The sequence below is a fragment of the Stegodyphus dumicola genome, chromosome 4, assembly GCF_044657685.1.
Source record: "Stegodyphus dumicola isolate Sdum_Otavi_A_Nest chromosome 4, ASM4465768v1".
NCBI classification, from domain to species: Eukaryota; Metazoa; Arthropoda; class Arachnida; order Araneae; family Eresidae; genus Stegodyphus; species Stegodyphus dumicola.
This window is the reverse complement of record NC_140771.1, coordinates 255,241,915-255,256,614: the sequence shown is the minus strand read 5'-3', so window position 1 is coordinate 255,256,614 and position 14,700 is coordinate 255,241,915. Positions and strand designations below refer to the sequence as shown.

Below are 14,700 nucleotides of genomic sequence, written 5' to 3'. Positions count from 1 at the left end.
TACATCAGAATTGACTTATGATAGGACCACTGTAACGACACTCATCATTAGTTGATAACTATCTATATGTACATAAATACCTGATCATGGCAATTCATAAACTACCCAATGAACATTCAACAATTCATGTAATGTTCTAATGAACATCAAAATAAGATACAGACTATAAGATTTCTAAAGGCAATGATTCCTGTAGCAAAATAAGTTACCTTGGATATTCCACTTTAATTTTATCCAGAATGCAGTAATACATTGATCTTGTTAGTTATAATAGCATTTGTAAGAGCAAATGATTCAATCTCAGTAACAAAATGCCTCAGTCTACTGAACAAAGGGTTAAGTCTTTAATAGGGAAAATGTATCTCAAACTTCCAAATTTTGAGTAAGTTAGAGAATGATGCTTGCCACATACAGGTAGGTTACAGCATCTCTTGTTACATTATCACCATTGTATCATCACCAGACCTAGTACCAAATGTCATCCTAGCATTTTAAGAGTGAATACACAACCAAACTTCTTCCAAAAGTGGATAAAAGCAGCTTTCATAGAAGCTAGAAAGATACACTGTGATATAAAAAGACATCTTCATATAATTTGCAAGTATGTAAATATTCCACTTTTCCTTTCATTTCATTTATCCTAATCATATTTGAAGCCCTAGTAATTTAGGATGTGTACTGAATTGGAGTACTCAGATTATGGTAAAGCACTCAAGAGTTATTTGCCTAAGAAAAGGGATACATTTTCAGAAGACTTGTAAACTGGCTCATATTCAGGTTTCATATTGGAGAAAACCAAGAAAACTCTCATGCAGCCAGCCCATTTGCCAGGATATGAACATGAACAGAACAACCAGTGTTTAGCAAATTTGTTTTATTATTACAATTACTAAGAAAATTTCAATTTCTTTACAATGCTGGAGCTGGGGACTGTTTTTTAATTTATCAGCCATTTACAAAGTAATGCATTAAAAAATAAAATACTTTTATTTACTAGATCCATCCCATACAAAATTTATTTTTTGATGTTGGAGAAGCTTTAAGTCTTTTCATTGCTCATGTCATGTTTGTTATATGCTACTACAGCCTTAACCTTCCAATATATTACTACAGCATTCTAAAATGCTACGAATAAGTGGTATTTTCTTGAATATAATTCCACAATGATCCTTTCAATTTGTACCGTGACTCCGTTTCTTTGGACATATTTTAAGATATGTGTCTATGTACTTAAATGTATCATGATAAATATATTTTTAACTTATATATATACATGGCCCAGTTACTCGAAGTACTTATCGAGAAATGCATTTTGAAATTGCAACAGTGTAATGAACTGCATGCTTTAAAAATAATATATATACTTCATAATAATTAAAAAAAAAATTGGCTCATGTATTATTCTGTCAGCCATCAAACTGTTGCCAAATAGTGTGATTTAATGCCAATATTGGATAATCCTGATGTAACAACACACACATACTTTCTTCACTTTCATCTGGCATAAACCTGATTGATTCTCAATAAGGCGGATTGGGTTTTTATGAGCAAAGATATAAATTAACTGTTTCTTCTGCATATTTTCTGACACGTGGAAACAGTGATTAAACTTTGGGATCTGCTTCTACAGAACAGCAAGCACTGGGTTATTTTCAATGTTATGGGATCCTAGCATATATATATATATAAAAGGTGTATTAATGGACATAATATGGTCAACAAAAAAGTAACAGATTGGAACAATTAATTACCTGGGAAAGTCTGTATTCATAGCATTCTAAACACAGCTTCCTGTAAAACTTTAGGGACTAACAGAATAATAGACTTTGATGAAAGCCTTTTGACAAAGCACAAAAATGAAGCAAGTTTAATATTGATTATTTATTAAGTAAAGAAGCGTCAATTCCTTCAGAATTTTCAAGATCAACTGGCATATCTTTAGCCAGATCTATGCTAACTTTAATGGTTCAATAGTAATCAACTAAAAATTTTTCATCTTTGAAAATAAGCAATACATTTAGAATAGAGTTAAAAAATGAGTGGCTACACTCAAAGCTTCTCAGTAATTTATATAAAGATTAAAACAATAATTTATAATTAGATTAAAACAATATATGTACTTCTTAAAAATGTTTAGTTTTTGTCTATCAAAATATAGCAGTAAACTGGTACTAGTGTTCATTAACCTTCTTACCAATTCAAACAAACATTACTAATTAAATCTTCTGAAATGCTATTTATCAATTACACCCATCACATACTTATAAATGTTTTAAACACTAGCACCACTAATGCATTTAATAAAAGTTATTCAGTTAAAGTATATTAATTTTTAATGTGTTTTTACTGTTTTCTGTTTTGCCAACATGTTTACTACCATTAAACCCATACGGAGCAAACCACAAAAGTAATTTTATCCAGTTAACCAACCATACTTTTTTTTTTCACATTCTTAAACTGAAGACAAGAGTTAGGAATTCTTCATATGAAATTCTGATCCATCCATCCAGATCTGTATCATGAAATCGGAATGCAGCAGTCAAACTCTAATAAAAGAAAAAATAAAACAAGAGGAAAGCTTTAGAGAAAAAAAAAAAAAAAAAAAAGGAAGGAAAACATTTTAATAAAACTTGAACAATATAAAACATTCAATAAAATAATAGTAAATTTACTTGTAGCAATACACAGCATTGTATGAAATCATCGAATTTTATAGTTCTTGTTCCATCTCTATCAAATTTTTGAACTAGAAGATCATAAAATGCATCAGATAAACGATAACCTGAAAAAAATAAATAAATGATCAGCCACTTCAAATGCCCTAGACACAATTTCAAGATACATACAGGATATTTCATATGGAATAGGACAAAAAGAACATCATAGTACAAATTCTGTAATTGATTTATTAAGCTGAAACAAATTAATTCTGTAACAACAAGTTCTACCTGGCAAGAGCGAAAAATCTTCCAGTTATGAAATCATTACTAGAGGCACTGTTAATCAAAATGGAGCCATCGATGCAGGAGAAAACGTACTGTGTTTTAGAATACGGTAAGACAACATCATTTATTGTCGTTCAATTTTTTTTCTCAAAATTTGGTATAGAACCACCACATCATCAACATCGAAAGGCAGGTAAAGCAGTTTCAGGGCAAAGGCTGCTTGTATAAAAAAAATACCTGCCCAGGATGAACAGTGACCAAAATTGAAGTCACTGAAAACATTCGTGATATATTTTTACAAAATTAGTGCATCATGAGATTTCTGAACTCAGTGTGGTCTGTATTATGGAGATGTCTACAATTCTGGCCATACACCTTTCAGATGGCGCAGGCATCAAAACCTTCCAACAAACTGTTACATAGAGCCTTTTGGTGAGAATTTGTAAGATAAGCTGGAGGCGGATGATTTCGCAAACAGACTTTAGCTAATGTATGAAGACACATGATCTAATACATTCAATAGCAGGTTGTGCTCCAGTGAAAAGGCAGAGAACAGGCATTCTGCATTAATAACATTTTGGTCCTTTGTTTCCACAGAAAAATTTAATGTTTTTTTTTTTTTTTTTCAATAGAACTTATGTTGTCCTTGTATACTTACATGTTTGAGGCCCTTTCACCATGTGAAACCGAAAAATTGCAATGGCAAGGGTACACATCGCAAATGTATTACATTTTCTTGAGGAAATAATAGAAGTCAAGTCATCTGTATACGATTTTTGAAAAAGACATGAGTATTTTACCTTTTACGCAGACATAACTAAAAGAAAAAATCATAATTTCTTAAACTATTTCTCGAACAAGATGAACGAAATAAAGCCTTGACCTTGCTTTTGCATAATCTTCAAAAATATCAAATGTTCAAAATTTTCTACAATTTCAATTTTTCATTTTGAATGTTTAAAAAATAAAAGAGACAAATATCATTGAGATCATTGATATTTCGTAACTAATTCACTTACTTTCAAAGTTATTTTAAATGCAGAGATTTTAAATCCTCAATTTACAAACAATTTTCTTCTCAGTTTTATTCCATATAACAAATTAAAAGAAAATCTTTATCCTCTTTTTTGCTTCTTGTATTAATGAAGGAAAACAAAGCTTAACTATTATACAGTAAAAGTTTCATAAATTCCAGTCATACAGTAAAATACTTTTCGATTAGTCATCCCCTTGAAAAGTATTCACATCTATTTCACTGAAATGTATTCTAGGGGGGAATAGTATTCATTTCATGCGCTACAAAGCAAATGCATTTATATAACAACCAAGGCATGCGGGTGCATGCAGAAGACGAGCGTGGATTTTCCCTTTCAAATTCGATGATCATTCACATTTGTTTTTATTGCATGAAAGTCATTTTTTCTTCTTGTAAGGAATTGTGGAATTGATGAAAGAAAAAAAGCATTGCATTTCTTCAGAAATATGGCATTTTTCCCAACAGTAGAGAATACACAAATGCACTTCCCACGAAGTTATGCTTTATATGGTTGCAGTTTACATATCAAAATTTCTGAACCAATGCTGATAATTTACAACTCTGTGATTTTTTTTTAAAGAAAAAACAGAGTGCTATATACATGGGGGAATAACAGCACACACAATATCAAATTTGTGAAAATCTGATCTTCTTTTAAGTGAAAACAGATAGCTGTGTATATGTGAAGAATGAACAATAGTGCAAAAATAATACGTAAATTACACAAGGACTTTTTTAGAGGTAAGTGTTTTGCTATGGATGTTTTCTTGCTTTTTAAATTTTATTCATTTATATTCCTTTTATGGAATTCTTAGAGCACTGCCATTTTTAAAATTGCTGTTGCTGTTCCCATATCAGCCTGGTGAAAAATTAGTCGCCAATAACTTGGTAACTTTTTGAAGGGAGATATAGATAATTAAAAAGTGTATTTCTATATTTTAGAGTAAGGCTGTAAGGTATTTCTCCCCCCTTCCTATCATGCCTTCGTGGTGTAGTGGTTCTGCACGCTGGGCCGATATTCCAGGGGTCCGCGGTTTGATTCCCGCCGAAGGCGTTTGCTCATTTTTCATCTTTCCTGCTTCCAATAGTATTCACTTCATGTCTTTACGGTGGCGCCCGAACTAAAAGGGTGTTAGATGATGATTCTCTTCACCCAGGATTTGGCAATTGGGTCCCCTAAAAACTCCAGTCACCCTTTAAAAAGGGGGAGTATATAAAGTATTTCCCACACCTTCCTAGTGTAGCGGTTCTGCATGCTGGGCCGATATTCCAGAGGTCTGGGGTTTGATTCCCGGTGAAGGCGTTTGCTCATTTTTCATCTTTCCTGCTTCCAAATTACCTAATGTCTGTACAAGGCATAATGCTTTTTTTTAATTTATCAAATAAATCTTATTATATTAGAACAATTTAAGTTGAAATACTGTAACTTAAGTGTATGTCCAATAGCAATTTATATTTAACAATAGCACAATACTGCAAAATGTGAAGGGAAAAAAAGTTCATGTGACTTGTTTTTTTCTCATTAATACAATATGAATGAAATAATAGAATTTTATGTGACAAGATTACAGCAATATCTAAATATCTAATATATTTCTAAGAGCATACATTAAATATGCCAAACACACTTTTCACAGTGTGGAGTTAAGTTATTTGAGTCTATTTATAAAGATGAAAGACATATAAGAGAATGTTTTGATCTTCTATTAAAGATAAGTAATTTTTTTTCTCTATTATATCAAAAAAAAAAAAAAAAAAAAAAAAAAAAAAAAAAAAAAATCGAATTTTGGCCCCCCAAAACATATTTTTAATTATAAATAATTTAAATATTTTTTCAAATTGATAATGATTTGCTAATTTTTCAGAACTTCCAAGAAGCACGCAAACAATGACAATTAAACAACAAACAATTTGCACAAAATATTCAAACATTATACACATTCCAATTATGATAATTAAAATACCATTCTTAGTACTTAAAGATGAATCAGTTCAACCTTATATAACACATCACATTAAACATAATAATTTTAAAATAGCTTACCAAAAGTCGTGAGGGCACTCTTCAATTCATTACGATCTATATTACCTGAACGATCAGTATCAAAACTTCGAAAGCAATTTAACCAGTCTGTTATATATTTCCACAAAGCTTTGAATTCTTCAAAGTTGATGGTGCCAGAATGATCTTTGTCAAACATGCCTAAAATATAAATTTATAGTAGTTTAGCAAGCGGTTTTCAATCTTTACAAAACTGTAAATACACTCTAAGAAAAGGAGGAAATGTATCAGAGAGTTACCTGAATAAGATACATTCATAGATGTGTTGTAAATCTGTGGAAAAGAAATGATTAAAATTTTGAGGAAATGAATGCTTCGTTCAGGAAACAGCAGTATATAGTGAATAAATGAATAAGACATTAACCCCACCTCTGGCCTTTACACAAGCTATCATCCAGCTTGGCAATAACTTACAGAGTAGGCGAATGACACCTTACACGATTTCTTGCCAAACTTCCCTCCAATCTCAAGCTAAACTGGCGACACCCTAAAACCTTGAGAAAGTTGGATACATCTTCTCATAAGATCCCAAATACACTATACTAGGAAGAAAGCTGTCAATTTAGTTGGCAGGGGTTATGTTTCATGGTCTTTACTTTTAAGGACTTTTAAGGGCCAATTATGAAAAAAAATTAAGGACCTATGAGCAAATGGGAACTGAATAAATTCAATTAAAAATATTATTCTATGCCTGAATTTCACTTTTGTAATACCATCCTAAAAATAAAATAGATCCCTAAGTAGTATGCATTTTTACTAAACATGCATTATTAACTAACATAATTATTAATTGTTACATATATGTGGCAACACACTAGTTGCTGGTAAACAAAGTAGAATGGCAGTGGTTACAGATACATTCTAAAGCATTCAGGGAATTAAAAAAATTAATTTCCAATGCACCTGTGTTAGAAATATTTGATAGCAGTAAACCTATAACTATACAGGCAGATAGTTCTAAAGACGGGTTAGGCTGCTGCTTATTGCAGAATGGGCAACCAATTGCTTTTTCGTCTCAGAGTTTAAATAATGCAGAAGAAAAAAAAAAAAAAAAAAAAAAAAAAAAAAAAAAAAACTATGCTCAGATTGAGAAAGAATTTCTTAGTATTTTATTTGCTGCTAATAAATTTCACTATTACATTTATGGTAGAGAGGTAGAAGTGCTTACTGATCATAAACCATTAGTTTCAGTTATGAACAAAAATATTGCTAATGTGTTGTCAAATAGATTGCAGAGGATAAAAATTAAGCTCTTAAAATATAACTTAAAACTTAAATATTTGCCTGGGAAATATATGTATATTGAAGATTTACTGTCACATTCCTTTATTGATACACACACAAATGAAAACATGGATATGACAGAGATTGTTCATACACTAACAAAACTGCAAATGTCTGAGAGTAAGAAAAGGGAATTTCAGAAAGCTACATTAGAAGATGAAGGGTTAATGTTAGTGAAAGAATATTGGCAAAATGGATGGCTTTTGAGTTCCTAAAGAAGCAAGATCTTATTTTAAATTTAAAAATGAGTTGAGTGTTGAACAAGATTTAGTTTTTTTTTAATAATCGAATTGTAGTATCTGTTGCATTAAGAAAGTGTATGTTAACATTATTGCATGAAGCTCACTGTGGGATTGAAAAATCAAAAGCTAGGGGTCGACAAGTACTATTTTGGCCAGGAATCAACAGTGACATTGAGAATATGATTTCTAAATACCTAATTTGTGATAGTTTCAGGCCTCAAACAGTAAAAGAACCTCTTGTTTCTCATGAAATTCCCAGTTTACCTTATGAAAAGGTTGGTGCTGATATCTGTGAGTATGCGTGGAAAAGTTATCTAGTAATAGGCTGTTACTTAACTAAATGGGTACACATAATTCTTCTAAAAATAAAAGTGCAGTGGAAGTTGCTAGTAAATTGAAATCGATATTTGCAACACATGGAATACCCAAAACTTTAATTTGTAATAACGTACCATTTAATAGTTGGAAAATGAAGAGTTTCGCAAGGGATTGGGGATTTGAAATAATCACTAGCAGTCCTCGATATCCTAAATCCAATGGATTTGCAGAAAGGTTGGTAGGTATAGCTAAGAGTTTATTTAGAAAAGCAGGATTAGAGAAATTAAATGAGGCTTTACTGGAATATAGAAATACTCCAATTTCAGGTATAAATTTATCACCAAGTCAAATGCTATTAAGTAGGAATTTAAGAACACGATTACCAATTACACAAACAGAATTGAAACCAAATGTAAAAGATCAATATAGAGAAAAGGTGAGGAGTAAGCAGAAACAGGCTAAAATCTATTATGATAAGCATGCAAGGGAAAGACCTGAATTTATTCCTGGGAAAAGGTAATGTTGAGATGGGAAAGTAAATGGGAGCCTTCATTAAAAAAGCATTCAACTCCTAGATCATATTGGATTAGAACAAAAGATAATAGGGTAATTAGACGGAATAAATTTCATTTAAGAAAAACTAAAAATCAGAATTTAGTGACATTAGACTATTATGATCTATGTGAGGAAAATATAAGTAGTGAACATCCAAAAATACATAATGATCCTCACCATCAAAATAATAGCAATAATATTAATCGAGACTGTGTATATAAAACAAGAAGTGGTCGTAATGTATATCGACCATCCAAATATGATAATTATGTAATGCATTGATTCCTATGAGTTTCCCAAAAGAGGAGATGTTACATACATGTGGCAACACACTAGTTGCTGGTCAAACTGAAGTGAAGTAATTGTCAGTTGATGTTGGTCTGGAATAAACAATGTGCTATGTGAGAGTGTTATAATGAACTTAATTATAGATCAATAAATATTAATATGATTAAAACATTAATAAGTTTGAGAATAAAATAAACTTCATGCAGTTATCAAGTAGCATTAAATATTTTACACTTATAATAGTTGGACATATAAGAAAGAAAATAAGTGATATTTACGTTTTACTAATCGTTAGCTTTTGTTGATTTTTTTTTTTTTTAATGTCTCATTTTATCATATACTTGGTCAGTCTAGAATTTTAGTAAATAGCAGGGAGATTTTATGTCAAATGGCATAGGTTAAAATGAGAAGTAAGATCATAATCTGCATGATTCAGAACAAAAGACTGAATGTTGTCCCTCTGCTGCTTCTCTAGAAGCCATTAAAGCACCAGAGGTGATAAGTTGTTCTGTATATACAGGGTGTTTCATAGATCATTGGACAAACTTGGAGGGATGGTGAAGCGTACTAAAAAATGCATTTTTTTTTTTTTTTTTTTTTTTTTTTTTTGTATAGGAATGTAGGGTCTAAAGTGACGGGTTAAGGCAGGAACGCAAAAAAACGACACAAGAGGAAAATGTGTTTATGTACAAAATCAACGCAAAGTGCTTCTTTGCAGCAATACAGTTTTCACAATAAATGTTCAAAAAAGGGAACACTAACAGTAATAAGAACTACAGCTGTGATTGTCTGGCAATGCAGCGGTAGAAGGTGGTAGTGAGCCGGACAAACCACCACCCGATGCATCACAGGATCATTCGCAACTCTGATGTCGAGCGTGATGGACAAGTTTGTGCACAGGGAAAAAGCTGACATGAATCTCATGTATGCTGCTGCTAAAGGAACGGCAGAGCAGCACTACAGTTGTATCAGGAATGGTTTTCGAACAGGCGTATGCCAAAGCACACAATGTTCGAGAGGTTGCATCTGTCTCTATGCAAAAACGATTCATTTGAAGCCACCTCTGACACTAGGAGTGGAAGAAAAAGTGCACGACAACCTCGCATTGAAGAATCCCTCTTGAACATTGTGCATGAATCACCTCAGACAAGTACAGTCAAAAGTCGTTAATTCGGACACCCATAATTCGGAATGATCTATAATCCGGACCTCAAAGCTAAAAACTTTCTGCGCATGCTCCGCGTTGACACAAGCGCACAGGCGTTTACGCGTGTGCGTAAGACCTCTTACGACTGCGCATTTGCGTGTGCGCAAGCGCAGAATACGTTTTCACGTGCGCGTTTTATGTATAACGGGCGGTGTAAGCTAAAATTATATAATTATCTATTTCAGTTAATGTTGATGATTGCGTTGTTCCTTAATTTTCGAATTGGATCCGGCTTATTATTTTTTGCAGACTGTAAGAGCAATACTAAAAAAGTAAACTTGAACTTTCGATTATGTCAAATAGAATTTTTGATTCTGGAGCTCCCAAAGGATCGTACAAAACGAAAGTATGTTTCGATGTCCATCAAACAAAAAGTGGAATTGCTGCAAAAAATGGATAAAGACATGAAGAATGTGACAGAGAGGTTAGTGAAAACGAAAAAATTTCGATTGACAAGTTAGTCGGTATTCTCGGCACAGCAATTAACGGGACTTGAACAGCAGAACTTTGTAAGTGAACAAAAAATTATGTCTGTTTATAGAATTAAAGAGAAAGTATTATCACATAAAATGAAACAACTTACATTGAAAGAAATGTTTAATAAAGTAAACAAATAAATATTAAGCTTTTTTTTGTAAATTTTGATACCCTTTAGATCATAATTGTTCCTTATTTCATAAATTACGGTTTCATATTTTTAATTTTAGAATTTCTGCATGCCATCCTACGCGATTTAAACTGATGATCTATAATCTGGAAAAATCGATAATCCGGAATCGCCGAAGTCCCGACGAGTCCGATTAACGACTTTTGACTGTAAAAGATGGCATCTCGTCTGCAGCTGAGTCATTCCACCGTTTGGAGAGTATTGCATGAAAATGGTTTGCACCCATACCATTTGCAGAGAGTCCAAGCCTTGCAAGAGACAGATTACCCTCTTCGAGTTCATGTCTGTCACTAGTTCTTGCAGCAGTGTGCGGCGCAGGCGGATTTCCCATCGGATGTGCTATTCACGGACGAGACAACTTTTTCACAGGACGGCATCTTCAATAGCAACAACATGCACCTGTGGCCAACTCATAATCCACACAGCACACGTCCACATGCATTCCAAATCCACTTCTCCATGAATGTGTGGGTGGGTATTGTTAACGAATACCTCATAGGCCCATACTTCTTACCTGCATGTACAAATGGCTTATGTTATCATATTTTTCTGCAAGAGGTACTACCGGCTTTGCTGCAGGATTTCTCGGCTGTCGTTCGTGATCGCATGTGGTTCCAGTATGATGGTGCACCAGCCCATAACCATGTGCGGGTCTACAATTACTTGGATGGGGCATTTCTGGGGTGATCGATTGGCTGTGGTGAACCCATTTGACGACCACCCCGTTCGCCAGATTTATTCAGCTTGGATTTTTTTTTAAATGGGGCCATCTGTAGAGCATCATTTACGAGACTTCCGTTTATTCACTGGTCGACTTCGTTGCACGACTATCCATTGCGGCTGCAAGCGTGCACAAAATGCCTGTCGTTTTTCAAAATGTTCGTGAATCCCTTCTGCGATGTTACCAAGCACGTACTACTGCTGGTGGTCACAATTTTGAACATTTATTGTGAATACTGTATTGCTACAAAGAAGCACTTTGCATAGATTTTGTACATAAACACATTTTCCTCTTGTGTCGTTTTTTTGTGTTTTTCCTTAACCCGTCACTTTAGACCCTAAATTCCTATAAAAAAATGCATGTTTTAGTATGCTCCACCACCCCTTCAAGTTTGTCCCATGATCTATGAGACACCCTGTATTATTTTAAGTCTCAGTAGATGCAAAGAATAAGTTTTACTTGAATTTTTACATTTTTGTGTTTTATTTTGTGACTACAGTGAGTATTAATGAAAGGCAATAACTCGCTTTAATATGTAGAGATAATTTTTAAGGGTAAGTAGTTAGTTAAAAATAATTAAATTAGGTAATTAGATAACCTTAGTTATTATGGATTTACATAGCCACTATTAAATTTTATTTTTTAACAATATTTGTTAAAAAAAGCTTATTAAAATCAATATCTAAAATTTCACAGTTTAAAATACATGTAATTTATGACATTGATTTTTAAACCATATTAGGATAATTTACGCATTAAAATCTACAAACTACACTGGGCCGGTATTCCAGAGGTCCATTGTTCGATTCCCAGTGAAGGCATTGTTAATTTTTTATCTTTCCTGTTTTCAAAAATACTTAATGTCTCCACAAGTCTTCGCAATCATTTTGGCTAGTTTATATCGATTTCCTTCTCTATAAGCATCCTCTCTAACAATAATTAGAAATTTGTCTCAATATGCAAACCAACCAATGTTCTCGCTAGTTTCTGCGTGCTTTATCTCCTAACTTGTCAAACTCTCCACAATGTACATATGAGAGTTTACTTGATCTGGTGAAAGTTAAATAGTCCCAAACCCCCGATAGATGTGAAGCAAATTATCACTGTGTCTGAAAGTAACTATAATATCAGACAAAGGTTTAAATAAGCCTCTTATTTAAAAGAACTTAGAGCATAAAAGCATGTTCTGATGCTAACAAAGTCAATTACAGCTCACAGTGACGTAATTAAACAAGAACAGTTAAATTCAAACTAAGAATATAATCCATATTCTTAGTGGTCAAAGATTATATAATTTAATTCAAATTTAATTTGTCTCAGTAACTCTACCATAGGAGGAAACAGAAATGGGAAGTTATAGTACAGGCTGAAATCATAAACAATTGGGTAATTTACATAATAATAACTGCACATATCTTTGAAGAATAATTTTCTTTATGTATTCGGTTTCTTTATTCAACATGTTTCCTTTTAATTTTAGAATTTTTGGATTTAATTAAGGATTTCTGTTACTCTAAAAAACACTAAATGCATTTAGAATGCACAAAAAAAAAAAAAAAAAAAAAAAAAAAGCAGCTAATTTTATTTCTTTAGTAATATGAACATTCAGAAGAAATATGAAATATATATATGGTAAAGGCTGGTTACAGAGCTGATGTGGCAGAATTTTTAGAATTTAGTCACACACCGAACAACAAAATCTAGATATGGCAAAACTTTTAGAATTTAGAGCAAGTATTGGAAGCAGAATTTAGAAAGGCACAAGGCAGCAGAATTTAGGATCCACAGAGACTGCATCAGGTGGGAAAATGCCTAGTCCCAACTATGTATATGATTTACTAAGACATATTAGATGAATCTTTTAAATTTAGTTTTCAATTTCTTTATTAATAAAAAAATCTCTTTCCATAAAGCCTGCCCAAGTGATAGGATTAGAAGCATTTTTGATATTTTCCATGCTTGTGTCTAGTGAAAAGTAGAGAAATAAAGGGAAGATAAACAGGTTAAGAAAAAGATTCTATAAGTAGTATCAGGAGTAAAACATTCAAATATTATGTTTCTATTGTTCTTCCAGACGTTCTCAAAAAAGTAAGAAATTCATCGCAACTTTCTGTAAAATACGTCCATTATGTGCTGATACCATGGAGACATTTTTCATTTTGTCACATATTTCTTGAATCTTCTAGAATCGTGGGTCTATAAATCTTGCCTGCAAATCCTTCTAAACTTTCCATGCTGCAATGACAATAAATAATGACCAATTCTGTAACAGCAAAAAGCCAGAAATATTTTGGGGAAAAAAAAGGGGGGGGGGAAGGAAAAAGTGTAAAATTAATTTTATAGAGAAAACTGATGCATATTCTGAGAATTTTGAATAATCTGAGACAATTACATGGGAAAAACGCTTACTATGAAAAAATTAAAAAGAACACATTTTTAATTAATTACATAGCTAATTTTGCTTTTACTAAGAGCTGTTTCGTAAATTATGCTTTATAGCATTATACCTTGTTTATTTTTCAGATTCAAAATATTGTATATTAAGTTGCCAAATTAAACTTTATAATATGAGAGCGAAAAATAAAAATGTTTTATTTTAATGTTATTTTTTAAATATAATTCCAATATATTGCCATTATTTAATGAAATTTATCAATGTTATGATGTTTTAAAAAAATCACCGAAAAATTCTCAGATCTCAGAATCAAAAAATTTCTATAGAAACTGATCATAAAATCGCCAAAATGTTGACAAGTCGTCAAATTTAGAACCGTTTAATAAAAGAATTCACAACCCCAAAAGCGAAAAGTTGTTTAAGAGCTCTTTATTAGAAAAAATGAATTTTGAAATGCTTATGTTTCACTTCTTGCTTAGAAACTCGAGTATCCCATCATTTATATTAGAAATAGACACAAATTATAACCCATGAACCCATTCAAAAGATAACCATATACGTCAGTGAATCGCCAAAAATATGCCTCCAGAATGCTAATTCACACTCAAAATGGCAGTCGTAAAAACACACAGAAATTTCAGACGATTAAAATTAAGGACCTACTACTGATTTTGGCCAAAACTAAGGAATTTTAAGGACCAAAAATCGATTTAAAAAATTTAAGAACTTTTAAGGACCGTACGAACCCTGAACATCCTAGGGTGTTGAATATTGTCTCTGTACTGCTGAACTGTAAAGATATCATGGATAACAGCCAAAATGGTTTGACTACGAATGAAATGGCTCTCCAGACCACAACTCCCTGCTGCCATGCTATGAAACATGTGGCAGCAAGTCAGTATCATACCACCGTTCAGGATGCCTCCAGACACACGTTCACTGGTCATCCTGACTCAGACCCACTAGTGGCCGAGCGGTAA

At 32.5% G+C, this 14,700-nt stretch overlaps 1 protein-coding gene across 5 annotated transcripts in view; it reads right to left on the bottom strand.

Annotated features, from left to right (window-relative positions):
• The window catches only part of Alg-2 (Apoptosis-linked gene-2), a 48,721-nt gene that overhangs the window by 6,373 nt on the left and 27,648 nt on the right, over nt 1-14,700 (bottom strand). For 3 of the 5 annotated variants that reach the window (XM_035357739.2, XM_035357747.2, XM_035357752.2), the window contains exons 5-6: nt 6,026-6,184; nt 2,673-2,782 (exon numbers count right to left, since the gene is read on the bottom strand). In XM_035357739.2, coding sequence (XP_035213630.1) covers nt 2,673-2,782; nt 6,026-6,184 — 269 coding nt within the window. Of the gene's footprint in view, nt 1-2,435; nt 2,547-2,672; nt 2,783-6,025; nt 6,185-6,282; nt 6,317-14,700 lie in introns of all 5 variants that reach the window. The other 2 variants (XM_085816230.1, XM_085816231.1) reach the window with 2 other exon arrangements.